This window comes from Dermochelys coriacea, chromosome 1 (assembly GCF_009764565.3).
Source record: "Dermochelys coriacea isolate rDerCor1 chromosome 1, rDerCor1.pri.v4, whole genome shotgun sequence".
NCBI lineage: Eukaryota > Metazoa > Chordata > Testudines > Dermochelyidae > Dermochelys > Dermochelys coriacea.
Genome location: NC_050068.2, coordinates 302671439 through 302697729, shown reverse-complemented (window position 1 = coordinate 302697729; position 26291 = coordinate 302671439). Strand labels below are relative to the sequence as shown.

The 26291-nt window shown below is 42.5% G+C and overlaps 1 protein-coding gene across 4 annotated transcripts in view; it reads left to right on the top strand.

Moving 5' to 3' along the window:
• Positions 1-26291, top strand: part of DOCK4 (dedicator of cytokinesis 4) — a 397340-nt gene that overhangs the window by 286250 nt on the left and 84799 nt on the right. For all 4 annotated transcript variants that reach the window (XM_038397445.2, XM_038397456.2, XM_038397428.2 and 1 more), the window contains exons 26-27: positions 20-118; positions 17910-18004. In XM_038397445.2, the coding sequence (XP_038253373.1) occupies positions 20-118; positions 17910-18004 (194 nt within the window). The remainder of the gene's footprint in view (positions 1-19; positions 119-17909; positions 18005-26291) is intronic.

Genomic DNA, 26291 nt, shown 5'->3' with positions numbered 1-26291 from the left:
CTCTCTTGGTTTGCATTAGGGGGAATTTGTTTCCTGTCTCTTGTCACTATTACGACAAATGACAGATAGACATTACCAGCAACTTCTTGATAGATTCAGCACAAAGGATGACCTGAGAGTAAGTAACAGATCTTCAGTTTTATGCCTTTAAATGTTTTCTCTTCTTCTTCTTCTTCTGCCTCTGTTCAGGAACTCCCCTGTCTCAGTTAAGGGGTGTGTTGATGTTTAAATATAATCTGTTTCTCTGACACACTGATGACAACTAATAGCTACATAAGTTTTTTCATTCATGTTTACTCAGGGGAATTTTTATGGCTGTGGGTAAGATTTTGTTGTTCCTGTACTTAAAGCTGGTAGGAATGGGGAAAGGAAAACTACAGAATAGTGTTATAGCCCTTTCTTCATTCTCTAACCCCATTGCAGCGAATAAACTAATCACAATCCAAGTAACAAATATGAAAAACTTCCATCCAGGGAGACAAAACTCTCCTGGATTTTTCCTATCAGCCACAGTTTAATTGATGTGACATGCTGCAATGACAGACTGGCAGCTTAAAGAAAATATACTCACACGAGTACCAGATTCAGAAAGAACAGACCTCTAAGTATAACTCATGAAACCCTGTAGATCCCTGATACTGTCCACTAAAAGTGCCAGGACCCTCCACAGTGAGTAGTGTGACAAAGTTCCTCCTCTACCTTGGTGGGTCTTGCGCTTATTGGCAGATTTGCTCTCCTTGGAGCTTCACGGCAGCCCTCAGCTTGGCTGTTTTTCTGAACCCACAGTCCAGTTCAACAACTCCTGTGTCTGACCAGGAGTTGGAAGGTTTAGGGGGAACCCAGGCCCACCCTCTACTCTGGGTTCCAGCCCAGGGCCCTGTGGAATGCAGCTGTCTAGAGTGCCTCCTGGAACAGCTGTGCGACAGCTACAACTCCCTGGGCTACTTCCCCATGGCCTCCTCCCAACATCATCTGTATTGTCACCTCAGAACCTTCCTCCTGATGTCTGATAATGCTTGTACTTCTCAGTCTTCCAGTAGTATGCCATCTCACTCTCAGCTTCTTGCACCTCTTGCTCCCAGCTCCTCACACGCAAACCACAAACTGAAGTGAGCTCCTTTTTAAACCCAGGTGCCCTGATTAGCTGCCTTAATTGATTCTAGCAGCTTCTTGATTGGCTGCAGGTGTTGTAATCAGCCTGTCTGTCTTAATTGTCTCCATAAGGTTCCTGATTGTTCTGGAACCTTCCCTGTTACCTTACCCAGGGGAAAGGGATCTACTTAACCTGGGGCTAATATATCTGCCTTCTATTACTCTCCTGTAGTCATCTGGCCCAACCCTGTTACACATCCCCCTCCCACCCCACTCAACACTAGGGGGTTGGGCAACTCAGGACGTCAGGCAGTGTACTCATGACAAGCCATCTGCATTGCCATGGTGGCTTCCAGCCCGGTGTTGTATGGTGAATTGGAAAGGTTGTAGGGACAGGACCATCTGGTCATCCTTGCGTTCGTCTCTTTATTTCGTTGCATCCACTGGAGGGGTGCATGGTCGGTCACAAGAGTAAACCGTCATCCCAGAAGTAGTGTTTCCATGGCCCATTTCACAGCGAGGTACTCTCTTTCAAGCATAGCATACTTCTGCTCTCTCAGGAGGAGTTTCCTGCTGAGGTAGAGGATTGGGTGTTCTTCATCTCTGACCATCTGCGATAGGACAGCTCCCAATCCTACTTCAGATGCATCTGTTTGTAAAACTTTGTTGTAGTCTGGGGCTATAAGCACAGGTTTACTGCAGAGGGCTGTCTGTAGATCCATGAATGCTTTCTCTGCGGAATCTGTCCGCTTCACTGTGTCTGGACCCCGGGCTTTTATCAGGTCTGTCAGGGGACTCGCTCTGGTAGCAAAATGGGAAATAAATCATCGGTAGTACCCCACCACACCCAGGAATGCCTGGACTTGCTTTTTCCGATTCAGCCAGGCCCAATTTTGGATATCCTCTAGTTTGTTTAGTTGGGGCTTGACCATGGCCCTTCCTCCAATGTAGCCAAGGTATTTAGCCTCGGCTAGCCCTATAGCACACTTGGCTGGGTTGGCTGTGAGGCCAGCCCGTCTTAGCGTGTGCAGAACTGCTTCCACCTTTCCTAAGTTGGTTTCCCAGTCGGGGGTGTGAATAATCACATCATCCAGGTATGCCGCTGCATAACTGATATGGGGCAGTAGGAACTTGTCCATAAGATGCTGGAAGGTGGCAGGTGCCCCATGCAGTCCAAAAGGAAGAACAGTATATTGAAACAGACCCTCTGGTGTAGAGAATGCCGTCTTTTCTTTCGCATCTTTGACAAGGGGAATCTGCCAGTATCCTTTTGTTAAATCAAGGGTGGTCAAAAATCAGGCATTGCCCAGGCAGTCAACTAACTCATCGGTATGGGGTATGCATCGAATTTGGATATCTCATTCAGCCGGCGAAAGTCATTACAAAACCTAGTGGTGCCATCGAGTTTGGGCACCAACACAATCGGGCTTGACCACTGACTGTGGGACTCTTCGATGACTCCCAGCTCCAACGTCCTTTTTACCTCTGCCTTGATCTCCTCCCTTTTTGCTGCTGGGACCCGATAGGGCTTTAAAGTTATCTTTGCCCCCAGGGTCTGTAATAATGTGGTGATATGCTTCGGTGGTCTGACCTGGTTTGGTTAAAAACACGTCCTGGTATCGGCTGATCATTTCAGTTACCTCCTTCTTCTGGTTTGGTGTCAGATCAGTGGATATCCTGATCTGCGCCTGCATGTTATTTCCCTGGATCGGGGTCTCTTGGGCAACTACACATGCCTCTCGTTGTTGCCAAGGCTTTAAGAGGTTAATGTAATAAATTTGTTCTTGTTTCCAGCATCCTGGCTGCTGCACCTTGTAGGTTACTTCGCCCAGGGGTTCAACCACCTCATAGGGCCCCTGCAATTGGGCCAAAAGCTTGCTTTCTGCCGTGGGTACCAACACCATCACCCGATCCCCTGGTTGGAACTGTCAGACTTTTGCCTGGCGATTGTAATGGGTTCGTTGGGCCTCCTGCGCCTTTTCCAAATGTTCCCGTACAATAGGGGTGACCCGGGCTATCCGTTCTCGCATCTGCAACACATGATCAATTATATTTCTCCCCTCATTGGGGTCCTCTTCCCAGATTTCTTTTGCGATATCTAGTATGCGACGGTGGGGGAGGGGCGTCAGTATAATAATTCAAAGGGGGAAAACCCAGTTGAGGCCTGAGGTACCTCCCAGATTGCAAACATAAGGTAGGATAGTAGGGTGTCCCAATCCTTCCCGTCCTGACTTACCACTTTCCTTACTATTGCCTTGAGGGTTCGTTTAAACCTTTCAACCAGCCCATCGGTCTGCGGATGATAGACTGAAGTTCTCAGGGTATGTATATGGAGCAGTGTACAGAGGTCCTTCATTAGCTTCAACATAATCGGGGTACCTTTGTCTGTTAATATCTCCTTTGGTAGCCCCACTTGGGCAAAGATCCCCACCAACTCTTTAGCTATCGTTTTAGAGGCCGTGTTCCGCAGGGGGACAGCTTCTGGGTAGTGAGTAGCATAATCCAGAACTGAGAAGTATATATTGGTGGTTCCGGGCTGTCTTCTCCAGGGGTCCCACTAGATCCATGGCTATTCCCTTGAAAGGGACCTCTATGATGGGAAGGGGTACTAAAGGTGCCCTAAAGAGGGGACGGGGACTGTGCAGCTGACACTCTGGGCAGGACGCACGGTACCTCGGCACTTCTTCATGTACTCCGGGTCAGAAGAATCGTGGCAGGACCCGTGCCAGGGTCTTCTCTACCCCCAAATGCCCCCCCAAAAGATGACTATGGGCCAGACTTAATACAGAATTCTTGTATTTTTTAGGTACTAGGATCTGCTGTACCTTCTGCCCCTGTACTGGTGCAACCCGGTATAAGAGATTCTTCTTCATTATGAAGTAGGGTCCTTGTCCCTGGGTTTTCCCTTCCATGGGGACCCCATCTATTTCGGTCACCTCCTTCCTAATGTTGTTGTACCTTGGGTCTTCAGCCTGGTCCCATCCAAAATTTCCTCTCCCAGGGCTAATCTGCCCGAGATCTAGGGGGCCAATCTCTGTTGCCTCTACTGGTTCAGAGGCGTTAGGGCGTGGGTCAGACTCAGGAGCTTCTCCCCTTGGGTGGCCTCCTTTTCAGCTGCTCGGGTCCACCTACCTACGAGAGCGACCCTCTCGCTTTGGGCCAGTATTCGGGTTCCCAAGGACTTAGCTGCCCTTCTTTCCCTTTTCGTCTTTTTACCCTGTCTGGGAGTGGAGAACAAATCTGCGGATATTTCAGTGAAGATTGGGGGTTGACAGTCTACTGTGGATGCCTCACTAACTTCAGGGCTTCCCCCTTTCTCCAATTCCTCTACTGGGAGTAAGTCTTCAAACCCTGGGAAGTCCCTCCCTATGAGCACCGGGTATGGGAGTTTAGGGTCTACCCCTGCGGCTACCTCAGTAGTGTTCCCCTGAATCTCGATTTTTACTGGGATGGTGGGGTAATAACCAACTGTCCCATGGACACATGTTATCCCCGTACGCTTAGCCCACAGTAGCTGACTACGCTTCACGAGCTTCTCCGAGACAAGTGTGATAGCACTCCCTCAATCAACCAGTGCTGTGGTCTCTACTCCATTTAGCTTCACTGGTCTGGTGTATGTATGTGGGGTTAGTGAGACCCCGACAAGGTGGATTAGGGAGCATGGGTCTGCCCAGTTCCCCAGGTTACACTGCATAGGCTCCTCGGCATTGGGACACTGTGCAGCTATGTGTCCCCACTCCCCGCAGGCGTAACATCTGTATGGAACCCTAGGTATTCCCTGGTCTCTTGGTTTGGGCAGTCTAACATCACGATCCTCTTTCCCCAAGTGCTCCTACTCTTTGTGGCTTCTGGTGGGCCTTCAGCCCCTCTCTTTTTTCACCTGGGGTCTCCTGGCGGCCCAGTCACCCAAGCTCTAGGGCTTGGTGCTGCTAGTTTAACCTGGGGTGTTTCTTCCTTAACTGGTCAGGTCAGCTCCCTCGCTGTCTTTGCCTTTCTACCAGTGCGACAACCTCGTTGTAGGTGGAGGGTGCATTCTGGCTTACCCAGGCACGAAGGTCTGGCGGTAGTCCTCTCATGTACTGATCAATGACCGGAACCTCTAGTATTTCCTTCAGACTCTGGGATTCAGTTCGTAACCAATTTTGTGCGAGATGGATGAGGTCATATAATTGGGACCGTGGAGTTTTGTTTTCCTGGTACCTCGACTCATGATATCACTGGGCCCGCACTGCGGTCGTTACTCCAGATCTGGCCAGGATCTCTGCTTTCAGCTGGGGGTAGTCTGCCGCAGCCTCTTCAGGCAAATCATAGTAGGCCTTCTGGGCCTCCCCACACAGGAATGGAGCAAGGATGCCAGACCGCTGTTCTCTCAAAGGCCAGGAGGTATGCCTCTACATCATCCTCCCGCATCATTTTCTGCAGCCAATTGCTGATCCGCAGGATCTGCGTCCCATCCTGGCCGTGGTTCAGCTTGTAAGGGCCTTTACCTGCTTTACCAGTTCCCACAACATAGCCCGGTCTTGAGCAGCCTGGTCCACCAGCAGGCGATTAGTCTCTTGCTGCAGCCGCACTACCTCCTGTTGGGTGGCTGCCTGGACACGGGTAGCCTGCTGCTGGGCAGCCATGGCTTGTATCAGTGCCCGCACTACCTCCTCCATTGTGGTAAAAAAATAAAAATAGACTCTCTCCCTTTTTTTTTCCCCAAACACCATCCCTCCGTCACGCTGTCTACACCAAATCCCACTGCTGACACCAGTTGTAACAAAGTTCCTCCTCTACGTTGGTGGGTCTTGCGCTTATTGGCGGATGTGCTCGCCTTGGAGCTTCACGGCAGCCTTCAGCTTGGCCCTTTTTCTGAACCCACAGTCCAGTTCGACAACAACTGTGTCTGACCAGGAGTTGGGAGGTTTGCGGGAAACCCAGGCCCACCCTCTACTCTGGGTTCCAGCCCAGGGCCCTGTGGAATGCAGCTGTCTAGAGTGCCTCCTGGAACAGCTGTGCGACAGCTACAACTCCCTGGGCTATTTCCCCATGCCTCCTCCCAACATCATCTTTATTCTTACCGCAGGACCTTCTGCCTGATGTCTGATAATGCTTGTACTTCTCAGTCTTCCAGTAGTACGCCTTCTCATTCTCAGCTTCTTGCACCTCTTGCTCCCAGCTCCTCGCACGCACATCACAAACTGAAAGTGAGCTCCTTTTTAGACCCAGGTGCCCTGATTAACCTGCCTTAATTGATTCTAGCAGCTTCTTGATTGGCTGCAGGTGTTGTAATCAGCCTGTCTGTCTTAATTGTCTCCAGAAGGTTCCTGATTGTTCTGGAACCATCCCTGTTACCTTACCAGGGAAAAGGGACCTACTTAACCTGGGGCTAATATATCTGCCTTCTATTACTCTCCTGTAGCCATCTGGCCCCATCCTGTCACAGTAGATATTATCCTAGCATCTTCCAGTACGATGGCTGACTTCAACTCATGTGCACAGGGAGATTAGCATGTTCCTTATGTTTACATTATTTTAATGTAAGCTCTTATACTATTGGTAGAATGCTTGAGTTACTTTCATTTTTAATTTTGATAAGGAAAAAACATCATTATTGCTGTTTCTAGTTTCGTCAGACACAGTGGAAGTTTTTTAGGGGATAGTAGTTTATGCGTAGAGGGTAATATTCACCCCTTCTCCTTGTAGCACAAAGCCTGTGTAAACTGTGGCTGTCTGAGGACAGAACTTTTATTATTATTATTTATTATTAGTATCCTCTTGTCTATGAGAAATTCTGGAAATTGCAGCCTATGGTGTAGATGGTTTTACAATGTCTCATGTGACTGAATAGTCCAATCCAAGATTTGCATGATCTTTAACAGTTATTTCAAATGTTTGTGTCTTGGAAGGGAGCTGCTGGCTTCTTCTTTATGGGCTCTTTTTCCTTCAAGCTGTAGGATCCAGCTTCTGTCATGGACTTTGATACCCTGTTGGAGATGATGACAGCACTTGTTACGATCGCTTGCCAAGATTTTCCATTGGTCAGGATCAATTCCAAATTCCTTCATATCTAATTTGCATGTGTCTTTATAACGAAGCTTGTGATGTCCTGTTCTTGTTCCATCTGATAGGTCCCTGTATAGCATGTCCTTGGGTATGCATCCATCTTCCAACATACTCAGATGGCCCAGCCTGCACAGTCATCTTTGCTTGAGCAGGGTTGTCACAGTTGGTAAATTTGCCCTTTGAACCTCTGCATTGGTGACTTTATGGTGTTGAGTATGCAGTGGAAACAGTGTAGGTGGAAACTTTTTAATCTTTTCTCCTTATGAGCATAAGTTGTCCAAGTTTCCCCATCATACATGAGAGTGCTGAGAGAACACAAGCTTGGTACACTACCATTTTGGTCTTGATGGTAAGCTTTGAGTTGTTCCATGTTTTTTTAGTTAGTCTGCTAAAGGTGTAGCAGCCTTTCCAATGCAAACAGTTAGTTCTTCATCCAATGAGATGGATGGTGGTCACTGTAGAACCTAAATAGCTGAACTTTTGGACTACTTCTAGCTGGTTTGCATTTAAGGTGATTGAAGGATCTTGTGGAACCCCTTGTCCTAATACAACTATTGTCTTAATGCTGATGGTGAGAGCAAATGCCTGACAAGCACCTGAAAGGTGGTCCATGAGTTCTTATGGTAGATCTTCATCATGGGCTATGACGGCAGCATCATGAGTGAATAGAAGTTCCCTGATTAGCACCTTTTTAACTTTGATCTTGGACTTTAGTAAGGACAGGTTGAAGAGTTTCCTATCCAATCTTGTGTGGAAATACGTTCCATCTTTTCTGTCTTTAAACACACAGTTCAAGAGTACTGAGAAGAAGATTCCAAAGAGTGTAGGGGCAAAAACACATTCTTGTTTCCCTCCGCTTTCCATCTCAAAGCTGTCCAAAGTGGACCAGTCAAACTGGACAGTTGCTCTCATGCTGTTGAATGAATTTATAAGACTTAACAGGGTTGGTGGGCACCCTGTCTTTTCTAGTATTGCAAATAGACCTGCTCTGCTGACTGTGTTGAATGCTTTGATTAGATCCACAAAGGCAATGTACAAAAGGCGGATGAGCAAATTCACTCAGTGCTTTTGCCAACCACATCCACACAGGATAGATTGGGCCCTTCAGCTGTGGCTGATAACCAATCTAGGAGTAGAGCTCCAAGAGGAGGGCATAGGGAAGATCTCCTTTGCTGTGGGAGAGGGAAGATCTCCTGCAGCATAGCTTTCAGAGTAGCAGCCGTGTTAGTCTGTATTCGCAAAAAGAAAAGGAGTACTTGTGGCGGGAGTTGATGTATTTGGAACCAGCTATGCTGCAAAAAGAAAAGGAGTACTTGTGGCACCTTAGAGACTAACAAATTTATTAGAGCATAAGCTTTCGTGAGCTATAAATTTGTTAGTCTCTAAGGTGCCACAAGTACTCCTTTTCTTTTTGCAGCATAGCTGGTTCCAAATACATCAACTCCTGTCATTCCTTTGGTACAAACCATGAAGTCAAGAGGAGGACGCTGATACATGGGCAAAGAAGCCAGCCTATTGCCGCCACATCACATGGAGAGGATACTCCATCCTTTCTGACAGCATGGACACAACATGGAAGGTGGCAGTTACGGGTTATAAGCTCTCACTTGATTGGCGTAGAGGAGGGCTCCACAGGTCACCTTCAATGTGGGAAGAATCACTGCGTTCCATTGGTCAGCCCCGCCCACCACAGAGCTGGGCAGCTCCCAGACAGTTAGGTGCTGACCCAGTATGGTCTGTTTGCCTTATGGAGCACATGGGACTAGACCAAAAGTTGAAAGGCAGACCAAAATCTTGCACCTGGCAAAAATAAAAAAACAAGAACTTTCCAGCTTGGAAGCTGGAATGTCAGGACCATGTGTCCAGGATTGACAGACAGTCATGACCTACAATATAAAAGCAGCATGCAGAAGTCAGCTTTGATAGACTATGTGCTGTACAAACTCAATGTTGACATTGAAGCACTCCAGGAAACAAGACTTGAAGATGCTAGTTCTATCCAAGAGACCAATTGTACCTTCTTTTGGCAAGGTAAAAGCAGTGAAGAAAACCGTCTGCATGGTGTCAGTTTCGCTGTGAGAAACAATTGGGTAAAGCTCCTAAAAACACCCATTGGGAAGTCAGAGCATAACATCTCCCTTAAACTTCAGACGACCATCGGCTCTGTGAACATCATTAGTGCTTATGCACCAAAACTCAAATCAAGCCCCAAGGAAAAGGATATATTTTACGACCCTTTGCATCAAGTCATCAAAAGAATACCATCAACTGAGGACAGAATTTATGGGCAGAGTATTTGGCATCCTTGCATCCTTTCTGTATTTGCCTAATCCAGGCCATGGAATGGGACAGGAACTGGAACCCCCCTACATAGGAGCTTCTATCAATTGGATCCACATTATTGTGGACTTATTTGCCACACTCCAAACGCCTCCATTCTGGGCCATGGGGAACTGGTGAGGAGCCCTAATTTCTGGCATGCAAGGAGTGTGGAGTGTTCTTACACATCCACTCTTCGACCACTCACTTGCTGTGCAGCCGTGGGGGGTCCACTGGTGAGCCTTCTTGGAGTTAGTATATGTTCCTACTTGGAGGACTTCAGTTCTGTACTGAAATGGTGAATCTCCTGTAATGGTGAATAATAGCCAGAGAGTTCAGTAAACTTTCAATAGCATTTTACCAGTAATTTCATTTACAATATCTTAGAGTCTAATTCTAGTAAATTTTGGAAAGTCATACTATTTCTGTATGCACTAGTTACTATATGGTGCTATAATAGTTGGGATCCCTTAAGTGTCAGTTCTACCATTCCATCATGCTGCTCAACCCCCAGACTCTGAAAAGAATGGCAGTAACCCTCAAAATGAGGGACAGCTCACCATGAAATATGAGAGAGAATGAGGGACATAAAATTTTTTATTCCTTAATATTTTTTTAAAAATGTACACCCATGCAAAAGGTCTGGAACATATTATAATGAAACTAAATAATGATTCTGTGAACTAAAGCATACATTAGGTAGAAAGGCATGATTTACAATAAAATAAAAGGTCACAAGGAATAGATGCTTTGAGAGGAATGATGCACACAATATATCGCTTGGTTGTTTCTGGAGCATGGGAAGGAAGGGAACTCTCTACAGAGTACACATAGACAAATTACTCAATTACTATTGCCCGGCGGATGGCAGGGATATTCTGTTGCTCATCATCTTCTGCCTAGTGGGGGTGTGAAGGGTGTAACCCACACAGTACATTACTCTGTCTATCTTCCCTGAGGTGAGATGTATAGCATGCAATGTATATTTCACAGTATCTGTTCCCTGGGAGATGTCATTGTCTCCCTTTGCAATGGTGTATCTCAGGGTCCCCTGATGAACCAATACTTTTTGAGCAGGGCTTTGTGCAGAGACTACCAAGCAGGAGGAACAAAGGAGAAGGCAGAGGAGAGTGGTGGTGGTGGTGGCATGGTGCATTCTGTGAGTAGTAGTTCCACACCACTCTACGATTGCTTGGTTTCCTCTTGTGGGAGACTTCATCTCTTAGGATGCTGTGGGCAGAGGGAAGTCAAATGCTCACGGTTGGGCCAACGGCCTCAGAATCTCATGTCCACTTTCAAGAACTTCCAGTCCTTCGGTAAGGGACATCAGCCTGCCAGGGACTTTGCAGTTGCAATGCAGGACTGTGGGACTGCTTTAACAATCAGGGCCAGGTGCTGGAGGTCCCAAATAATGCCTGGCCCTTGAGAGGTATGCACCACATTCTTGTGAAAAGTACTATGTATTCTTTAATGGGCACAGTCCAGACTGAGATTAAAGTTTATCAAAATGTATTTTGTTTACAGTTAGAGATGTCTGGATGAAGTTTTCTCTGTTCCATGTTATATTTGTAGAACAAATAAGATGATGTTGAGAGATCATCTCTAGGATGAATTAGTTCAGAAAGACATTGCTTTCTTATACTGAGATATTTTCTGTGACCAGTAATCTGTATTACATTTCTTGATTTAATACAATTTTTCACCTACTATAGTAGCTGTAATTAGTCCAAGGTGGTAATTAATGTATATTGTGGCGAATTGGGCAACTAAGTTGGGTATGAATTTTGATAAAGTTTATATTCCTACTTAATTTTAAGACACTGTTTTTTGTTGCTGATTCCAATAAAGATTTAGTTTTAGGAGTTTATTTCCAGAGGTTTTGAGTCTGCATGAAATATCAAAATGTATAGTTTATAAGTATTTACTGGGCAAAATGTTTTTGAGTTTATTCATGCTTCAGGAATGCAAAATTGAAAATATCTAGGATTATTGTTTGAGTGGTGTTTAGTTCTTGGTTTGAAACACATTTGTATTCCCAACCACCCTCTAACCCCCACTCCCCTGTTATTATACAGAGACATTTAGGAAGCAGCCATAGTCGGCTATGTCAGTCCTCAAAGTGAGCAGGTCCCAGGAACTTATCTCGAGCATCTTTTATTCTCCAAGAGATGAACCCTACTCCCATCAAAGTCAATGCAAGTTTTGCTACTGATTTCACTGAGAATATGTTCAGTACACATGAGCGGCATACCTGCACTTCTGAAATTGAAATAACCCCACAAGTTTTTTGTTTTGTTTTTTTTTTTATAATTTCACTTGACTATGACAAATGTAACACAAGAAGTTTATAACTCAAAGGAAAAAGCACAGATAGGAATCAGTATTTTGTGTTAATCTTCTCTCTTTTTCTCTCATTTGATATGTTAATAATTTTGTTTGACTTAAGTGTGCTTTAGGCCAACACCCATCTAAACTACATCATTACCTCTGTATTCTTATGTTTGTTTTATTTTGGCCATTGAATTTTCATGATATGCTGTTTGTAGGGTTTAAAAAAAAAAGACAGCATCAACATGAAATCAAGTTTTAAAAAGTAAAAGCACTTATCACCTGATGACATTTCGTTGCTATGTCCTCACTTCCAGCTTATGGTAGGTAAGTGCACAAGATGGATGTGGGTTACATCAAGTCCAGTTCTTTCATAACAACTGGAGACTTATACAGTCAGTTTGATGTATTTTGTGCAGAGTGGGTGGCTTGGTAAAGACATCAATGATAGTAGACATCAGATGATTGCATTGTGGTACCAGCTCATTAGCACCTTGGCCAGGTATTTGAGCAGTGTGCTCTCCTAAGGTAATTTGAAAACCTAGAGGGTTTGGGAGTTTATAAATGTAATGTAATATAATGTAAACATATTCTAGACTTTGTATTGCTCTCACTGTGAATATTGCTTTCAGTATTCTGTCTCTGTAATTTGCTATTTGTGCTGAATGATTAGTCACCTAAACTACTGATTTCCAAGGTGACCATATGAATACTTGCAGTATGAACATTTGAATGAATATGTTTGCACAGTATTTGACATTTTCTCTTTTCAAAAATGCTTGTGCAAACAAAAATTCACATATGTGGACAATTGTGAAAAGGGAACCAATGGTGTTGTTGGTACTATCAAAGTGGAATTTTATTTTTAATGGTACAAAATTTTGTTTACATTATTCACCTAACTCTATTAAAGACTCTCTGCACAGTTCATTAATTACTACATAACATCCAAGATAATTTAAAGGAAACCATCAATTTAAAAGTAACATTTGTATTTAACTTTTTTTATTAAATGCAGCTACAATTAATACCTCAGATTGTTGTAACTGAAAGAAATGTGTATATAGACAAATATTTCCTACATTTCTTCAGTTCATTTTGTGTACCTGACAGTGCTTTGAATATAGTTATTGTTTCATTTTGGTCAGTGCTCCAAATTGTTTATGTGGTTCTTTCATCTTGCAAAAGGGAAAAGAAAAAAATATCTTTTGAACGGAAATGAGGCTGTAAAATGACAAGAAAGAAAATGACAAAGGCTTCAGGGACAGAAATATAGCACTTGAAACTCCATTTAACTCAGTTTTTGAAACTGACTCAATTTCATTTGACAGCATCACTTTCAAGTATATGTAATTAAGATTATGTATGTCTTTTTGTTTAGCTTTCAGTATAATTGTATAGTAGCAGAGCTACTACTTTCTTTCTCTTTTGGGGGAGGGGTGAGCAGGGAGGAGGGACACCAGTAAGTACAAACTAATTGTATATATCTTTTAATGTATATATTTTATAATAATGCGTAGGGGCACCAGTCCGGTTCAGAGCACTATTGTGGAAGGATAGTCCCTGCCCGAAAGAGCTCAAATCTAATTTAAGATGAAATGGAATGGTGGGAATTACAAAAACTACGAAGGAGTGGGAAAGAGGAGGAGGAATAGGAAACAGCAATACGAGCAAGCCAGCTATGTGCACAGATCAGAAGTCCCTGCTGGCCATCTACCTAACCTTTATCAATTCATAGTTTACCATGGACAAAGTGACAGAGTGGATATACAGGAGAGATTTGAAGGTAGACAGTATAGTAAGTTTACAGACTATGGGTGAGATCTTCATCATTGCTCTGGCCTCTCACACAATGGGTAAGAAGGCTGGAGTGGTAAAAGGGGGTCTTAAAAGTCCCAGTTGCAGCCTGGGGAGGATTCTCCCCAGCACAGGCACTGTGGAAGACAGTTCTCACACTGCCTTGCAAGTACCCCATCACAAGCCCAAGTGGAGAGGGCTGGACTGGGGGAAGGAGTGGCATGTCAAGAATAGGGATGCAGGATGTAGCATTGTTGCCTATAGGACAGCCATGCTCTAGCCCCTAGAGCAGCCCATGATTGGAAGGGTGCAAAAGTGGTTTAAAGCCAATTTACTCCCTTAGCCTGTAGGCTTTGAGTTCTGTGCTTCCCTAGTTTGGGGAGGTTTTTTCCATGTAAGAAGACTATATGGACCAAAGCTCAAAGGCACTTGTGGAAGAAATCAAAAAATGACCTTCACTATTTCAAAATAGTGCATTGAATCACAATAGTACACATATTCCATTTGTTGGCACAAAAGAATATTCCTGCTGGAAGAAATAGCACAAAATGTCACGTTTGTGAAGTGGCTTGAATCTTGCAGTAAAATATGGAAGAGTTTATATAAATTTCAGTTAGGATTATTAAGAGACAGTGTTTGGTTGCCTGGAGCATAGAAAAAGAAGAAACTACTCCCATGCTGCCAATTAAAATCTGAGATATACGAGACATTAATTATAACTATACTCCAACCAACCAAATGTTACTGCAGTTATACTGCCAGCTGAAATGCTTTTTAAATGTTAAAATCTGTTCCTGGATCATTATGATGTGTTCACTGGGACTGGTACAGCTGTGTGAGACAATAGCTTATGGAAAAGCAAGTGTATTTGGAATTTTAGATTATGAAATTGATTTGCAGTGAGTAGTACCTGTTAGTAATGCCTCATAAGGATTTTGGAATATAGGGACGATGAAACAGAAATGAGCAATTCCATCATACTTTTCTATCCTATGTCTCCTGGAGGCATAATTCTGACAAAAAATGTGCTATGGAATTTATTTTAAAGTGATTATAGAGTTAAACTGCTTGGCACTAAGTATTTGGGGAGGAGTAGTGCTGACATATGGATGGATTCTAGCAAACTAATGCCCCAGACAGTAAAACACCAATAGCTGAACTGTAACTAAATGTATACATGTACCTGTCCATTTGCCCACAAAACTGTAATGGATCCTTGCGTAAATGTGTTACCAAAATAAACAAACCTAAACAAAAACTAAAACCAAACACTGTATGATTTCTAAAAAATAAAATAAAATAAAAATTATCTATGGATTATTTACGGTCTTGAAGACATTACAGTCTATCAGCAAATATTACAAAAAGCTCAGTTTTGGAAAATATTTCTCTCCTCCTGCTCCTCTCCCCTTGCTTCACCTTTCTCCCACTTTTAGCTGTGAATTATTCTGGCTTTATATCTATATATTAAATTTTAAAAGTGCATTTAAGGTGCCCAGTAATTAAGGTTGTTTGGAAATTTGCAGTTGTGCTTTACATATATATATAAATCTGCAAATTTACAACTTTAAGAGTGTGTGTGTGTGTGTGTGTGTGTGTGTGTGTGTGTGTGTGTGTGTGTGTAAAAATACAAAATAATTGCATTTGTATAAAATCACAACTGCAAATTTCTATTCAACCTTAATTACTGTATCGGGCACCTCAAATGCATTTTTGTTTTAATATAATTTGTCACTGGGTTTATGAAACAGATTGCAATATTCTTGTTTTTTCTGTTAAAATTATTCAATTTAGGAAATAATTGTTCTGGTGTAGTTTACCCAGATTGTAATCAAGGTATCTAAATATGTTGTTATTTTAAGACCTCTTGAAATCCAAGGCTTATGTGGCTTTTATGTTTTTTTTAATTTGCTTGTTTGTTTTAGGGTGTGATTTTTGTTGTTAACTTAAACATATTTAGAGAGGAAAAAGCTGCATTGAACAAATTTTGACCAGAAATGGTGTGACAAACTAGGAAAATATCTATATTATGTTATGTGTAACTCTGTTTTCCATGGTGTATGACTGAATACAGAGAGCAATATCAAAGAAGGCTGTAAAGAGATGGCTACAGAAGCTGGCGGGAAAGTAAAACAGTGAAATGGATAAGTCAGCCTCACATACACAGCTTCAAAGGAATTAAGATAACAATGGCTGGGCCATCAATTGGTGGGAAAATTCACCTAGCTAGCTCAATCCATCTTTACTCTTCCCAAGGCTAAGCCTGGCATCAGGAAACCTAGCTATTCAAAGACTGTAGAATAGGGAGGGATTTTTTGGATGATCTGAGAGACTGGCCAGGATGTATCAGTGAAAAGGCTGCCAATCTGACCAAGATACAGACAGAGGGAAAAGGCTGCAAGCAGTTTCTCCCAATTCAGAGATGGGGAATAAACCAGACCCCCTGATCTCTCTCTCTATGCAGAGAGATTAAGTTTAGGGAGGAGAATATGCATACAGGTCTCTATCATTGTAAATATAGTTTCCTAAGCGTTGTCTCTTTTGGTCAAAATAAATTGGGTTTTGTTCTGAAGAAGCCATTTCTGTCTCACTGCAAACATATGCTATCATAGGATCCCAAAGAGAAATCCTGGCAGGACCCATCCCCAGTTGGACTTGCTGAATTAGTTATGATTAGTATCAAGAAGCTATAGCCAAGGTCCTACTCTGAGGGTATGTCTATACTACCCGTTGGATCAGTAGTAGTCCAACGGGGGTCGGTTTATCGTGTCTAGTCTAGTCTAGACCCCCAAGCACACTCCCATCGACTCCTGTACGCCACCGGAGTGAGAGGCGCAGGTGGAGTCAACAGTGCAGCGTCAGCAGTTGACTTACCGCAGTGAGGACACCGCGGTGAGTAGATCTAAGAACGTTGACTTCAGCTACATTATTCACGTAGCTGAAGTTGTGTAACTTGGATCCATTTCACACCACCCCCAGTGTAGACCAGGCCTGAGAGTGGATAAATTCAGAGAGCTAAAGGCCCAAGGCCTGACCTCTTTGAGGGATGCATTCAGAGAGATCCCAAGAAGGGACAGCTAGCCTGGTATCCCTGACAGATGATGCTCTCCATACCATAAACACAGAGAGTTTTTCAGCATGCTGCTGCGGGGTGGGGGTGGGTAGGTGGGAAGTCTGGTCAGTATAATCTGCTTCCAGATTTTTGAGCACTGGAATCTTGAATGTCATCCTTAGCTGCTGTACTCCCCTTTACAATGCTGCTCTCAGGAACCATCTCAGCCTCAGGCAGTGTCCCTCACCTACAATTCAGTAAATATTGTGTTTGAAATATACATTTGCGCATTCAGAACTATTGGATATCCTGAGCCTGTATCTGCATCAAATCTATATAGGGAGTTAATTCAATAAAGTTGAGATAGGCAGAATCAAATACTATCGTCTCAAGGTCATGTACTGCATTGATTCTGTTCAGCCAATAATATCCCTCGCATCACATTTTTCATGATGTGATGCTCACTTTGCTTACTAGAAAAAATACAGTCAGTGTTAAACAAAAGAAGAATGGGCCATTGGAAGTAATGCCCTGTCCAGGAATTTTTTATTTATAAAGATTTGAAAGACTCTCTACAGTGGCTGTTTAATTTTGTCATTTCATTTATCTCACTGATTTAAATTATTTGAGATTACTTAGCTCAGAAATGGTGCTTTGTATCCTCAAAGCAGTTTACAAACGTTAGCTATTTTTACAAATGAAAAGAATGAGGCAAAGAGGTTAGTGACCTGACTAAAGCAAGATAGCTGGGGTAAAAGTCTCTGACCTAGTCATCACTATTGTCCAGTCCTATAAGTGCCTCCCTCTGTTTCTGACCTCCTGCTGCATACAGTGGAGATTTGCTTATACATTTTAGGAGTGATGAAAACTGGACATGATCATGGAGGCATTAAGATCTCTCTAATACTTGGGAAATGTTGTTTTGGCTTGCAAAATGCTCTTGGGAACACCTCTGTGGAAATGTATATGTGGGAAACTTGGAGTATCTTTGAGATTTTTCCCTTCTGTATGTCACTGTCACTCAAATAACACATTAAATCAATATCACTATTTTTAGGAAAAGTGAGTTAACAATCTATTGACATTTCCTTCGGAAGCAAATAAAAAGTGTGGAAAAGAAGTACTCCTGGAAACAAGTGTCACAATATGTTTGTGGTTCTGTTCTTTGTAATTGCTTTTATCATGGTTATGAAAATATTTCTGCAGTTCATTTTTCTTTTTCTTTTTTTTTTTTAACAAAAAGATAGTGAGGTTTCCTCTCTTCCTTCCCTAGGATTTCCTGCTGCAAATTTTTACTGTGTTTCGAATACTCATACGACCTGAGATGTTTCCAAAAGACTGGACTGTGATGCGTTTGGTTGCGAACAAGTAAGACATTTTTAAATACAGTATAATTAATATTCAGGAGGAGTGAATGTACTTGTGTGCTATATATAATAAATATGCAAAATTTCCTTTAAATCTTTCCATTTACAATATTTGATGAGCACAAAATATTTTTTATAATTCTCCTGATCCTTTCAGTTAATTAATTGCGTCACATAACAAATTCATGACCTAACTGGTATCCTTTATACTGCTGATAATGAATTTTAATCAGCTCTTTATAACATGGAGCCCTCTTAAATATGTTTACAGAAAGGCAGTTGTTAATAATTACTATCTTTCTTTTCCAAGTTACAAATGACAAATTATTACAGAACTTCATCTAAATAACTGTTTATTAAAATAATAACTTGGTAATGATTCAGCTCTGCTTGTTCCCAAAAGGAAATCAAACTGTTGCAAGAACATTTTTAAAAAATTAGGACTTGTGAAAGTGCCCAAATTGATCTTCTCTGTTCACGTTACCAGGTACAGGTACAGCAATCATAGTGTAGGCTTCCATCCACTGCCCTGCCAATATGCCTCAAAGACTGAAATGAAGCCACGTCTTTGCTTATTCCGTTGTTGCACCTAAGAGACTGCCAACAGCATGCCAGTTTTTCTGATGTGGATACTGATCACTGGCAGCTGGACTGAAACCACCAAACAATTTCACCAAGATCACTAAACAGCAAAACATTTTGTTATAATCCCAAGGGTGGCATCTGACAGGAATTAAACCATTGCATCTGATGAAGTGAGCTGTAGCTCACGAAAGCTTATGCTGAAATAAATTTGTTAGTCTCTAAGGTGCCACAAGTACTCCTTTGCTTTTTGCGAATACAGACTAACACAGCTGCTACTCTGAAACCTGTCGTCATTATTGTTATTGTTACTTATTTGTATTGTGGCAGTGCCTGTAGGCTCCAGTGATGCTGTACAAACTCATTATAGCAGTCTGTGACGTTTCCCTCTGGTGTTATCCGGATCGGTGATCTGCTAGGTCACTCTAGTCCTTGACTCCAGGAGCCAGCCTTACTCTACTCTGCTCTGCTGTGAGAACCCCCACTCCTGGGCTGTTCACATACAGCCCCTGGCATGTAAGATGCTCCTTGGATTGTGCAACTGAATGACACTAGCCAATATCTCTGGTCCCAGACACAACCCTAGGAACCTCCGTCTTGCAGTGTCCAGTTTTGCCCACTGGTTGCTGCAAGTTTATATGTCTTCTATAACACAGTTTAACAAAGAAATTGATATGTACCAGGCTTGTTCTCCCAAGGGGGGAGTCTGACATGCTTCAAACCAAACACACTGCTTCAGGTAGAAAAAACAAACAGATTTATTAACAATAAAGATAGATTTAAGTGATTATAAATCAAAGCATAACAAGTCAGATTTGGTCAAATGAAATAAAAGCAAAACGCATTCTAAGTTCATCTGAACACTTTTTAGTGTCCTTACAAACTTAGATGCTTCTCACCACAGGCTGGCTGGTTGCTCTTCAGCCAGGTTCTCCCCTTTGATCAGCGCTTCAGTCGCTTGGTGTGATGTCTGTAGATGTAGGTGAGAGAGAACGAAAGCATGGCAAATGTCTTTCCCTTTTATCATGTCCTTTCTTCCTCATTGCAGTTCCAAACTGACCAAAGGAAGTGGGTGACTCCCTTGAGAGTCTAAGGGCTTGTCTATACTGGCAATTTACAGTGCTGCAACTTTCTTGCTCGGGAAAAAGCACACCCCTGAGTGCAGCAAGTTTCAGCGCTGCACAGCGCCGGTGTAAACAGTGCACCAGCACTGGTAGCTATGCCCCTCGTGGAGGTGGTGTTTTTAGAGCACTGGGAGAGCTCTCTCCCAGCACTGTGCTGCAACCACACAAGCCACGTTAAAGCACTGCCGTGGCCATGCTTTAGAGTTGCCAGTGTAGACGACCCCTAACAGACGCTTTTGTTGCTGCATAGACCAGCATCCTTTTTCCTGTGAAGCTGGGCTGGGTTTGTCCCGTACCTGCCCTGTTGAGGTGTGAACTGCCTCTGTATTCTTGGAGAGTTTTTGCCTGGTTTGCTTTAAGCCATGAGGATTCATTTTCAGCCTCATAACTATATACATGAAATTATAACCTATAACATTATTGTAACAATTGCTATAACATCACTATAACAACCATGCTCAGTGCATCATGAACCTTCCAAAGACACCAACATAACAAATTTTGCATTGGATCCCACACAATCATTTTACAAGGATGAACAAGGGGTGCCTATTATGGCTCAATTCAGCAATATTTGATGTCCAATGACTGTGTGTCTGTGCGTAAGCATTTGTCAGCTTTCTTGTGATTTAGGAGGCAAACATTTTCCCTCACTTATTTTTCTCACCTGATTTAATTCTCCTCATCTTGCTGAATTTAAATTCCAGAGAGAAATGCTCATAATCAAGAAATGGATGTGATCATTTAATTCTTCGTGAGATATAAGAAAGATGAGTCTGAAAGGGAGAACATGCGTCTGAGTAATCATGCTGAGGAAATAAATCGAGAAACATGAAAGAGAGAAAAACACAAGAACCTTCAAAAGGAGAACATAGTATAAGAAAGTGTTACATATTTCAGAAACAGCTGGGTTGGCAGATGGCTTGGCAACAGCTGACATGTAGAAGACTGAGATTTAGGAGTGACCTTGACATTCATTCCCCAGGCTGGCAGTGATCAGATCAGCTAAAGGTGAAGTTTTTGAGCTCTGCAGGGAGGCTATTGGCCCCACCATTATCCTAGTTAGCATCAAGCTTTGCTGTTACTGAATTCACACCATGCCATTGATGACTGCCTAGGTGGGAACCATGTGCCCAGCTCCATCACGAAATAAGATAGATACTGGAATGATGATAGCTTATGCTAGGAATTGATGCCATGAGGGAGAATAAGGGAGATAAAAATTCACTTTGATGCTATATCATGTGGTGATTTGTGAAGAGAAAAATATTCCTGTAGAAAGGGGTTTCTGGATCATGGCCTTCCACCATTCTGATAATATTGGCCTGCACTTCTCTCACTATAAATACCAGAGGCAGCTCTGGTTTGTCTGTGAAACTGCGGGATAGGGAATTTACACTGTTGTGCCTCTGACAGGGCAATCAAAGTGGATTTTCAGCATTCCAACCCTATCCATTGCAATCCTATCTTTTATACCTGATTTCAAGGGCAGCAGTGAGCCCCCTCTCTCTCTGTTCTGGCTTAGGTTAAAAAGCCCCAGATGTATTGGTTTCCTAATTGGAACCACCTGCTGAACTCCTCCTCTCCATTTCTTAGTCATGCAGAGCAGGGCCCCAGGAAAAGCCCAAAGCTAAGAACTTCTCTTCCCACAAGGAGCCACAGAAGAGTAGCTGAGCCACAATTGCTCACAGCCTGAGTACCTTCCTGAGTCGGGGAAAGTACTGAGGGGTTGGGTGACATTCTAAGGCTCTAACATCACCAAACAGTAGATGAGATCACTACAGAGATGCCTCTGAAGTTGTGGGGCAATCCTCTTTAGCGCCTATAGTTCAGCAAACCCAGCTGTTCTCACTGATCAAGGACTCTTCTTGAACTCATTATTCCAATTCACCTCTAATGGGAAGAACTACAAGATCCTAAGCCAGGTTCTTAAGAGCATAATTGTTGAGAAATCTGGCATCTTTTCTGACTCCCTTCTTTCCAGAAGGAAAATCTGGGCTCTCTAAGGGATCTTCCCTTGTACTTTGCCAATTAAATATTGGCTGGAGAGTGGTGCCAAGAGGCTAAGACATAAAAGGAAACATCAGACAAGGAGAGGCTGGTTCTTCATCAATGACAACCATCTCCACCAGAGGGAAAAGTAAACCAAATGCCCAAAAAAACCAAACCACTATCCCCCAACCCACCGGAATAAAGCTTAAAAGCATTCCAGAGTCTAATTTTTCTTTCATAAACTGTGGTTCCTCCCCTGAAGAAGGGAAACTCTTGGTTTTGGATCCTGATAACCCAAAACTGGAGAAGCAGGTGAGAGGCTGTGATGCTTCCCAGGGGAATCTAGGGTTGTGAGGTTCCTCGCTGCCAACTCGTTTTCACGTGAGGAAGCCTCTCATGGGTCAGGTCCCCAATTCCACTGGCCCCGGGCAACCTAACCACTCCACTGAAGGCTACAGCCCTCACTGTCACTCTGCAAGTTAGCGATTGGCGCACTCCCATCCTCAAGCCCCGAGTGCCTCCCTGGAGCATCCAGCCTCTGGTCCACTGGACATTTGCAGAATTCACAGATCTGCTGTTTCTAAAGAAATAGTCTACCTCATCTTACCAATTTCACCTCAGATACCACTCCCCTCAAGACACAGCACTTAGATAGGTTCAGAGTGAAATTGAGTATAAGCTTATTTAACAAAGCAAAGAGATTGATGTAGTAGCAAGTAGAAGTATTGTAATGAAATGGTTATATATGAAATAAAATCATAACATTTATTCGGAATCCTAGGCTTAGTTAACTGTATACTCTGATGTCATGTAAAGTAATGCTCACCAAAAATCCTTGTACTACTTTGCAGCCAGGCTGGCTGTGATCCCCTTTCAAGAGACATGTATGCTGTCAGTTTGCATTCCCAGGTGAAGGACTCTGTGTGTTTCTTTGCCCTCCAAGATATACCAGTCCAGTCCTTTCTTTATTCATATACAGGACACACCTGTGCTGTATTGTTTATTCCTATCAGTTTTCTCTCTTGTAGATTTTGCAATCTTTTATATAGGCTTTGGCTAATGTGCAAATAGGATACATTGTATGGCATATGATACACAACTGCCTGGACAGGGAGATAGGTGTCTATTACCTCCTGCCTGAAAGAAACATGTCTGAGATATGTCACCTCCTAGTGATCTGCCTTAACTCCAAGACCTTAAAAACATAATTTTAGTATAGATAGATAACTCCTTACATATTATATGTGCATACATTCTACAATGGTTATGATGACCAGTGGGCTACTAGCTCTTGCTAGGAACCTTGCATGCCAGTTTACGTTCATGTATCAGACTAAGGGGGTACATGTAAAACCCTGTGCATGCCCTCTGTGAGTTAGCACCAAGGGATGCCTGACTCACAAGAGGTTCTTTCCCCAAACATGTTTAAAGCAATAGAGAGGAAGGTGGTAGCCGCTGTCATGAGACAATCTGCTCATTCTCTTTCTCTGGCTAACTCCAAGGCAGGTAACACTTGTCCAAAACTGAATAGAATTTGCCATCTTTTTAATTCCTCCTCCTCCTCCAGAGAGACTTTAGGGAAACTTGGAAACAGAGGGAAAAACCTTAAGCAACAAGCCCTGAAACTCTGCATGGTTCTAGAGTACAAAGATTCTATTTTCCTTCTCCAAGGAGGGTTCAACAAGATTCACTCATCTCTCAGTTCAGACACTTATTGTAACTTTGAGTGTCATTTTATCCATCTTTAGCTTGTAGATCTTCTGGTCTCATTATTCCATGGGGGTGAGAAAACTTCAGAGTTTCCTCTTAGGGCATGTTTACATTTGGGGAGTGTGACTGCAGTACTTATGGGAATGCCCGAGTTCCCTTTGATCAGGTCATGTCGCTAAAATTAGCAGTGTAGCTGTTGTAGCATATGCAGTGGTACAGGCTACCTGCTGGAGAAGGTACTCAAAGTCCTAGGTGGGATTACACTCAGCCACAATGGCATGAGCTTGCCCTTTTTAGCAAGTATCTTGATCAGGTATGTCTAAGTGTGCTGTAGACCACCTTCTCTGTTGCAGTGTAGACATACCCTGAAAGGGCCTGAAACTGTTCCAAACAGAAGGAAAAGGAGAATGAAGGTATCCTCCAGAATGATTCAGTCCCTCAGTTTGTGGTGATCGGAAGCCCAAGTGATGGGAGAATCAGCCCCAACTGGACCCCAAATCCTAACAATGGATAGCAATCTGTCAGGTTAAGGAATAGCTCCAGGACAGGAAAATAAATAAGGAATGTGGTCAAGGTCAGAAAAGCTCCAGACTATCAACTTCCTAGGGATGAGCAGTTGGGACTTAAGATCACTTGAGGAAGAGGCACTTCCTAGTTCAATCAGACAGAAATTATAGTTGGAGCAGCTGCAGCACCATGGCTAGATAGGCCCTCCTTCAGCTATGTATGCTTGTGATGGGAGGGGGGAAGGTAAAGGGGGAGGTAAAAGCAACAGCTCCCGGGGAAGATGTAGCCTAGAGATACTCCCTCAGCAGCAGTCAGATCACCACTGGGGACAGGTGGGAGTCTTATCTTCTCACCCTCCTGTCCCCAGAGTCAAGTTTGAACTGTATCTAGTATTTTCAGGAAGAGGTATGCAACCACATTGTCCGAGACTGGGGGAGAGGTGTACACATAGAGAAGCTATAGCACATTACAAATATGTGTCTTTCACTTACTTTTTCCTCTTTACACATGCAGAACTTCTATTAATTAAAAGCTTCTTGGGACTTCTGATGCTGAAGGAGCCATATCAGGATATATTATTATTTTGCTGCCCTGGCTCCTGTGAGATTTTTCTTTTTTCACTATCACTGTGATGTGTGTTTCCAGATAAGGTCATCTTTAGTTGGATGCTGTCTGCTATAAATCAAAAACAGAGAGGCTTAGGGAGGAGTAGGAGTACTTGTGGCACCTAAGAGATAAGGTGCATGAAGTGAGCTGTAACTCACGAAAGCTTATGCTCAAATAAATTTGTTAGTCTCTAAGGTGCCACAAGTACTCCTTTTTCTTTTTGCAAATACAGACTAACATGGCTGCTACTCTGAAACCTGTCATTAGGGAGGAGTGTTCTGTACCTACAGAGCCAAAGATGATGATTTATGATCAAGCATCCTTTGTATGACAGCTACTACAATTCTTAGTGCTTGAATGTCCATCGCTGACGAATGTCACTGATTAGCTCTGCAAAATTGCCAAATGTGCACCACCAGAATTGCTGACATATATTAACTTTGAGAATAGGTGGCACAAAACATGAGTGAACTCTTCCAAAATTTAAGAAACTGAGAAAGTTGCAAACAAAAAGAGAAATAGTATAAAAATAGGAGAAATAAATATTTTTCAAATGTCATGGGACAGAAATGGGGACATGGAAAAGATCTTGTCGCTTATATCTGTCACTTCTAATGACTAAACAATGGAATACAATAAAAGCTCTCATTTGATAATGTCTTGTTCTGTATAATTTATATAACTACTCAGACATTAATCTATAATAGACAAATCAAGACTCCATAATTATATATGCAACAAAACAGGGTAATTACTTATAGCTCCTAAGCATTATTGGCAAGAATGTTGCTATTACAAGTATGTTTTATTCTTCATAATGGAAAATATTATCTTCATGTTTCTATTCTTCAGTATATCATCTGTTTACTACCTAAGTTAACTGAAACTAAGTGCCATTTTAGCAATGCTTCTAATCATAAACTGCAATGGAAGACCATGTGGTTGAAGGACTCCTAAATCTATTATCTACTTCCACATAGGAATCCAAAATTCTGTGACATGAATGCCATACTATATGAATGATGTTAATAGATGGCAAGTTTGTAGTGTCTGTCAAAAAACTGGAAATAACACAGTATTATTCATTTAATTAAATAATCCTTAAGTTAGAATAATTTCCCTTGTCGGGATGATTCAGCTGGTTGGCATCTTTCCAAGGCATTGAACAGCCTTGCCTGAATTCCAGAACTGTCATGTTTCGTTAGTAATGAAGGACAATATTTCTTGACAATAAAGTGAGTTTTTTGTTACACGTTAAGCAGAGATTTGATATTTAAATAATATTCAGGTATAGTATGATATAATTGTGCAGTCATCTTTCCACTCCTGATAAACAAGTCGCTTTCATTTAAAAGATTAGTTAATTTGCAGAAGTCTCATTTGTCTATGTGGTATTAACCAATGTGGATTCTTTCAGAAGTTTTCTAAATGTTAGAAATGCTAGGCATCTGTCTCTTAAAACCCAATGGGCTATTTTTTAGTACGTCTTCAGCACTTACGAAATATGGCAATGGAAGTTCATATTTATAGTTAAGCAGGTGCTCTGTGAAACAAGCTTTGATATATTCTGTTTTTATGTATATTAAGATCCCAGATATATCATTTGACAACCGTATACATTAACTTTTAGAAGACTCTCTTGGTTTACTCTGAACTTAATATGGCAAGGACTGTAATGCCTTTACAAAACCTTCCTTTCATTAATGAAAGCAGAATATACACATGACCCAAAGCACCCAGGTATTCACACACTAGACACAATTGTGA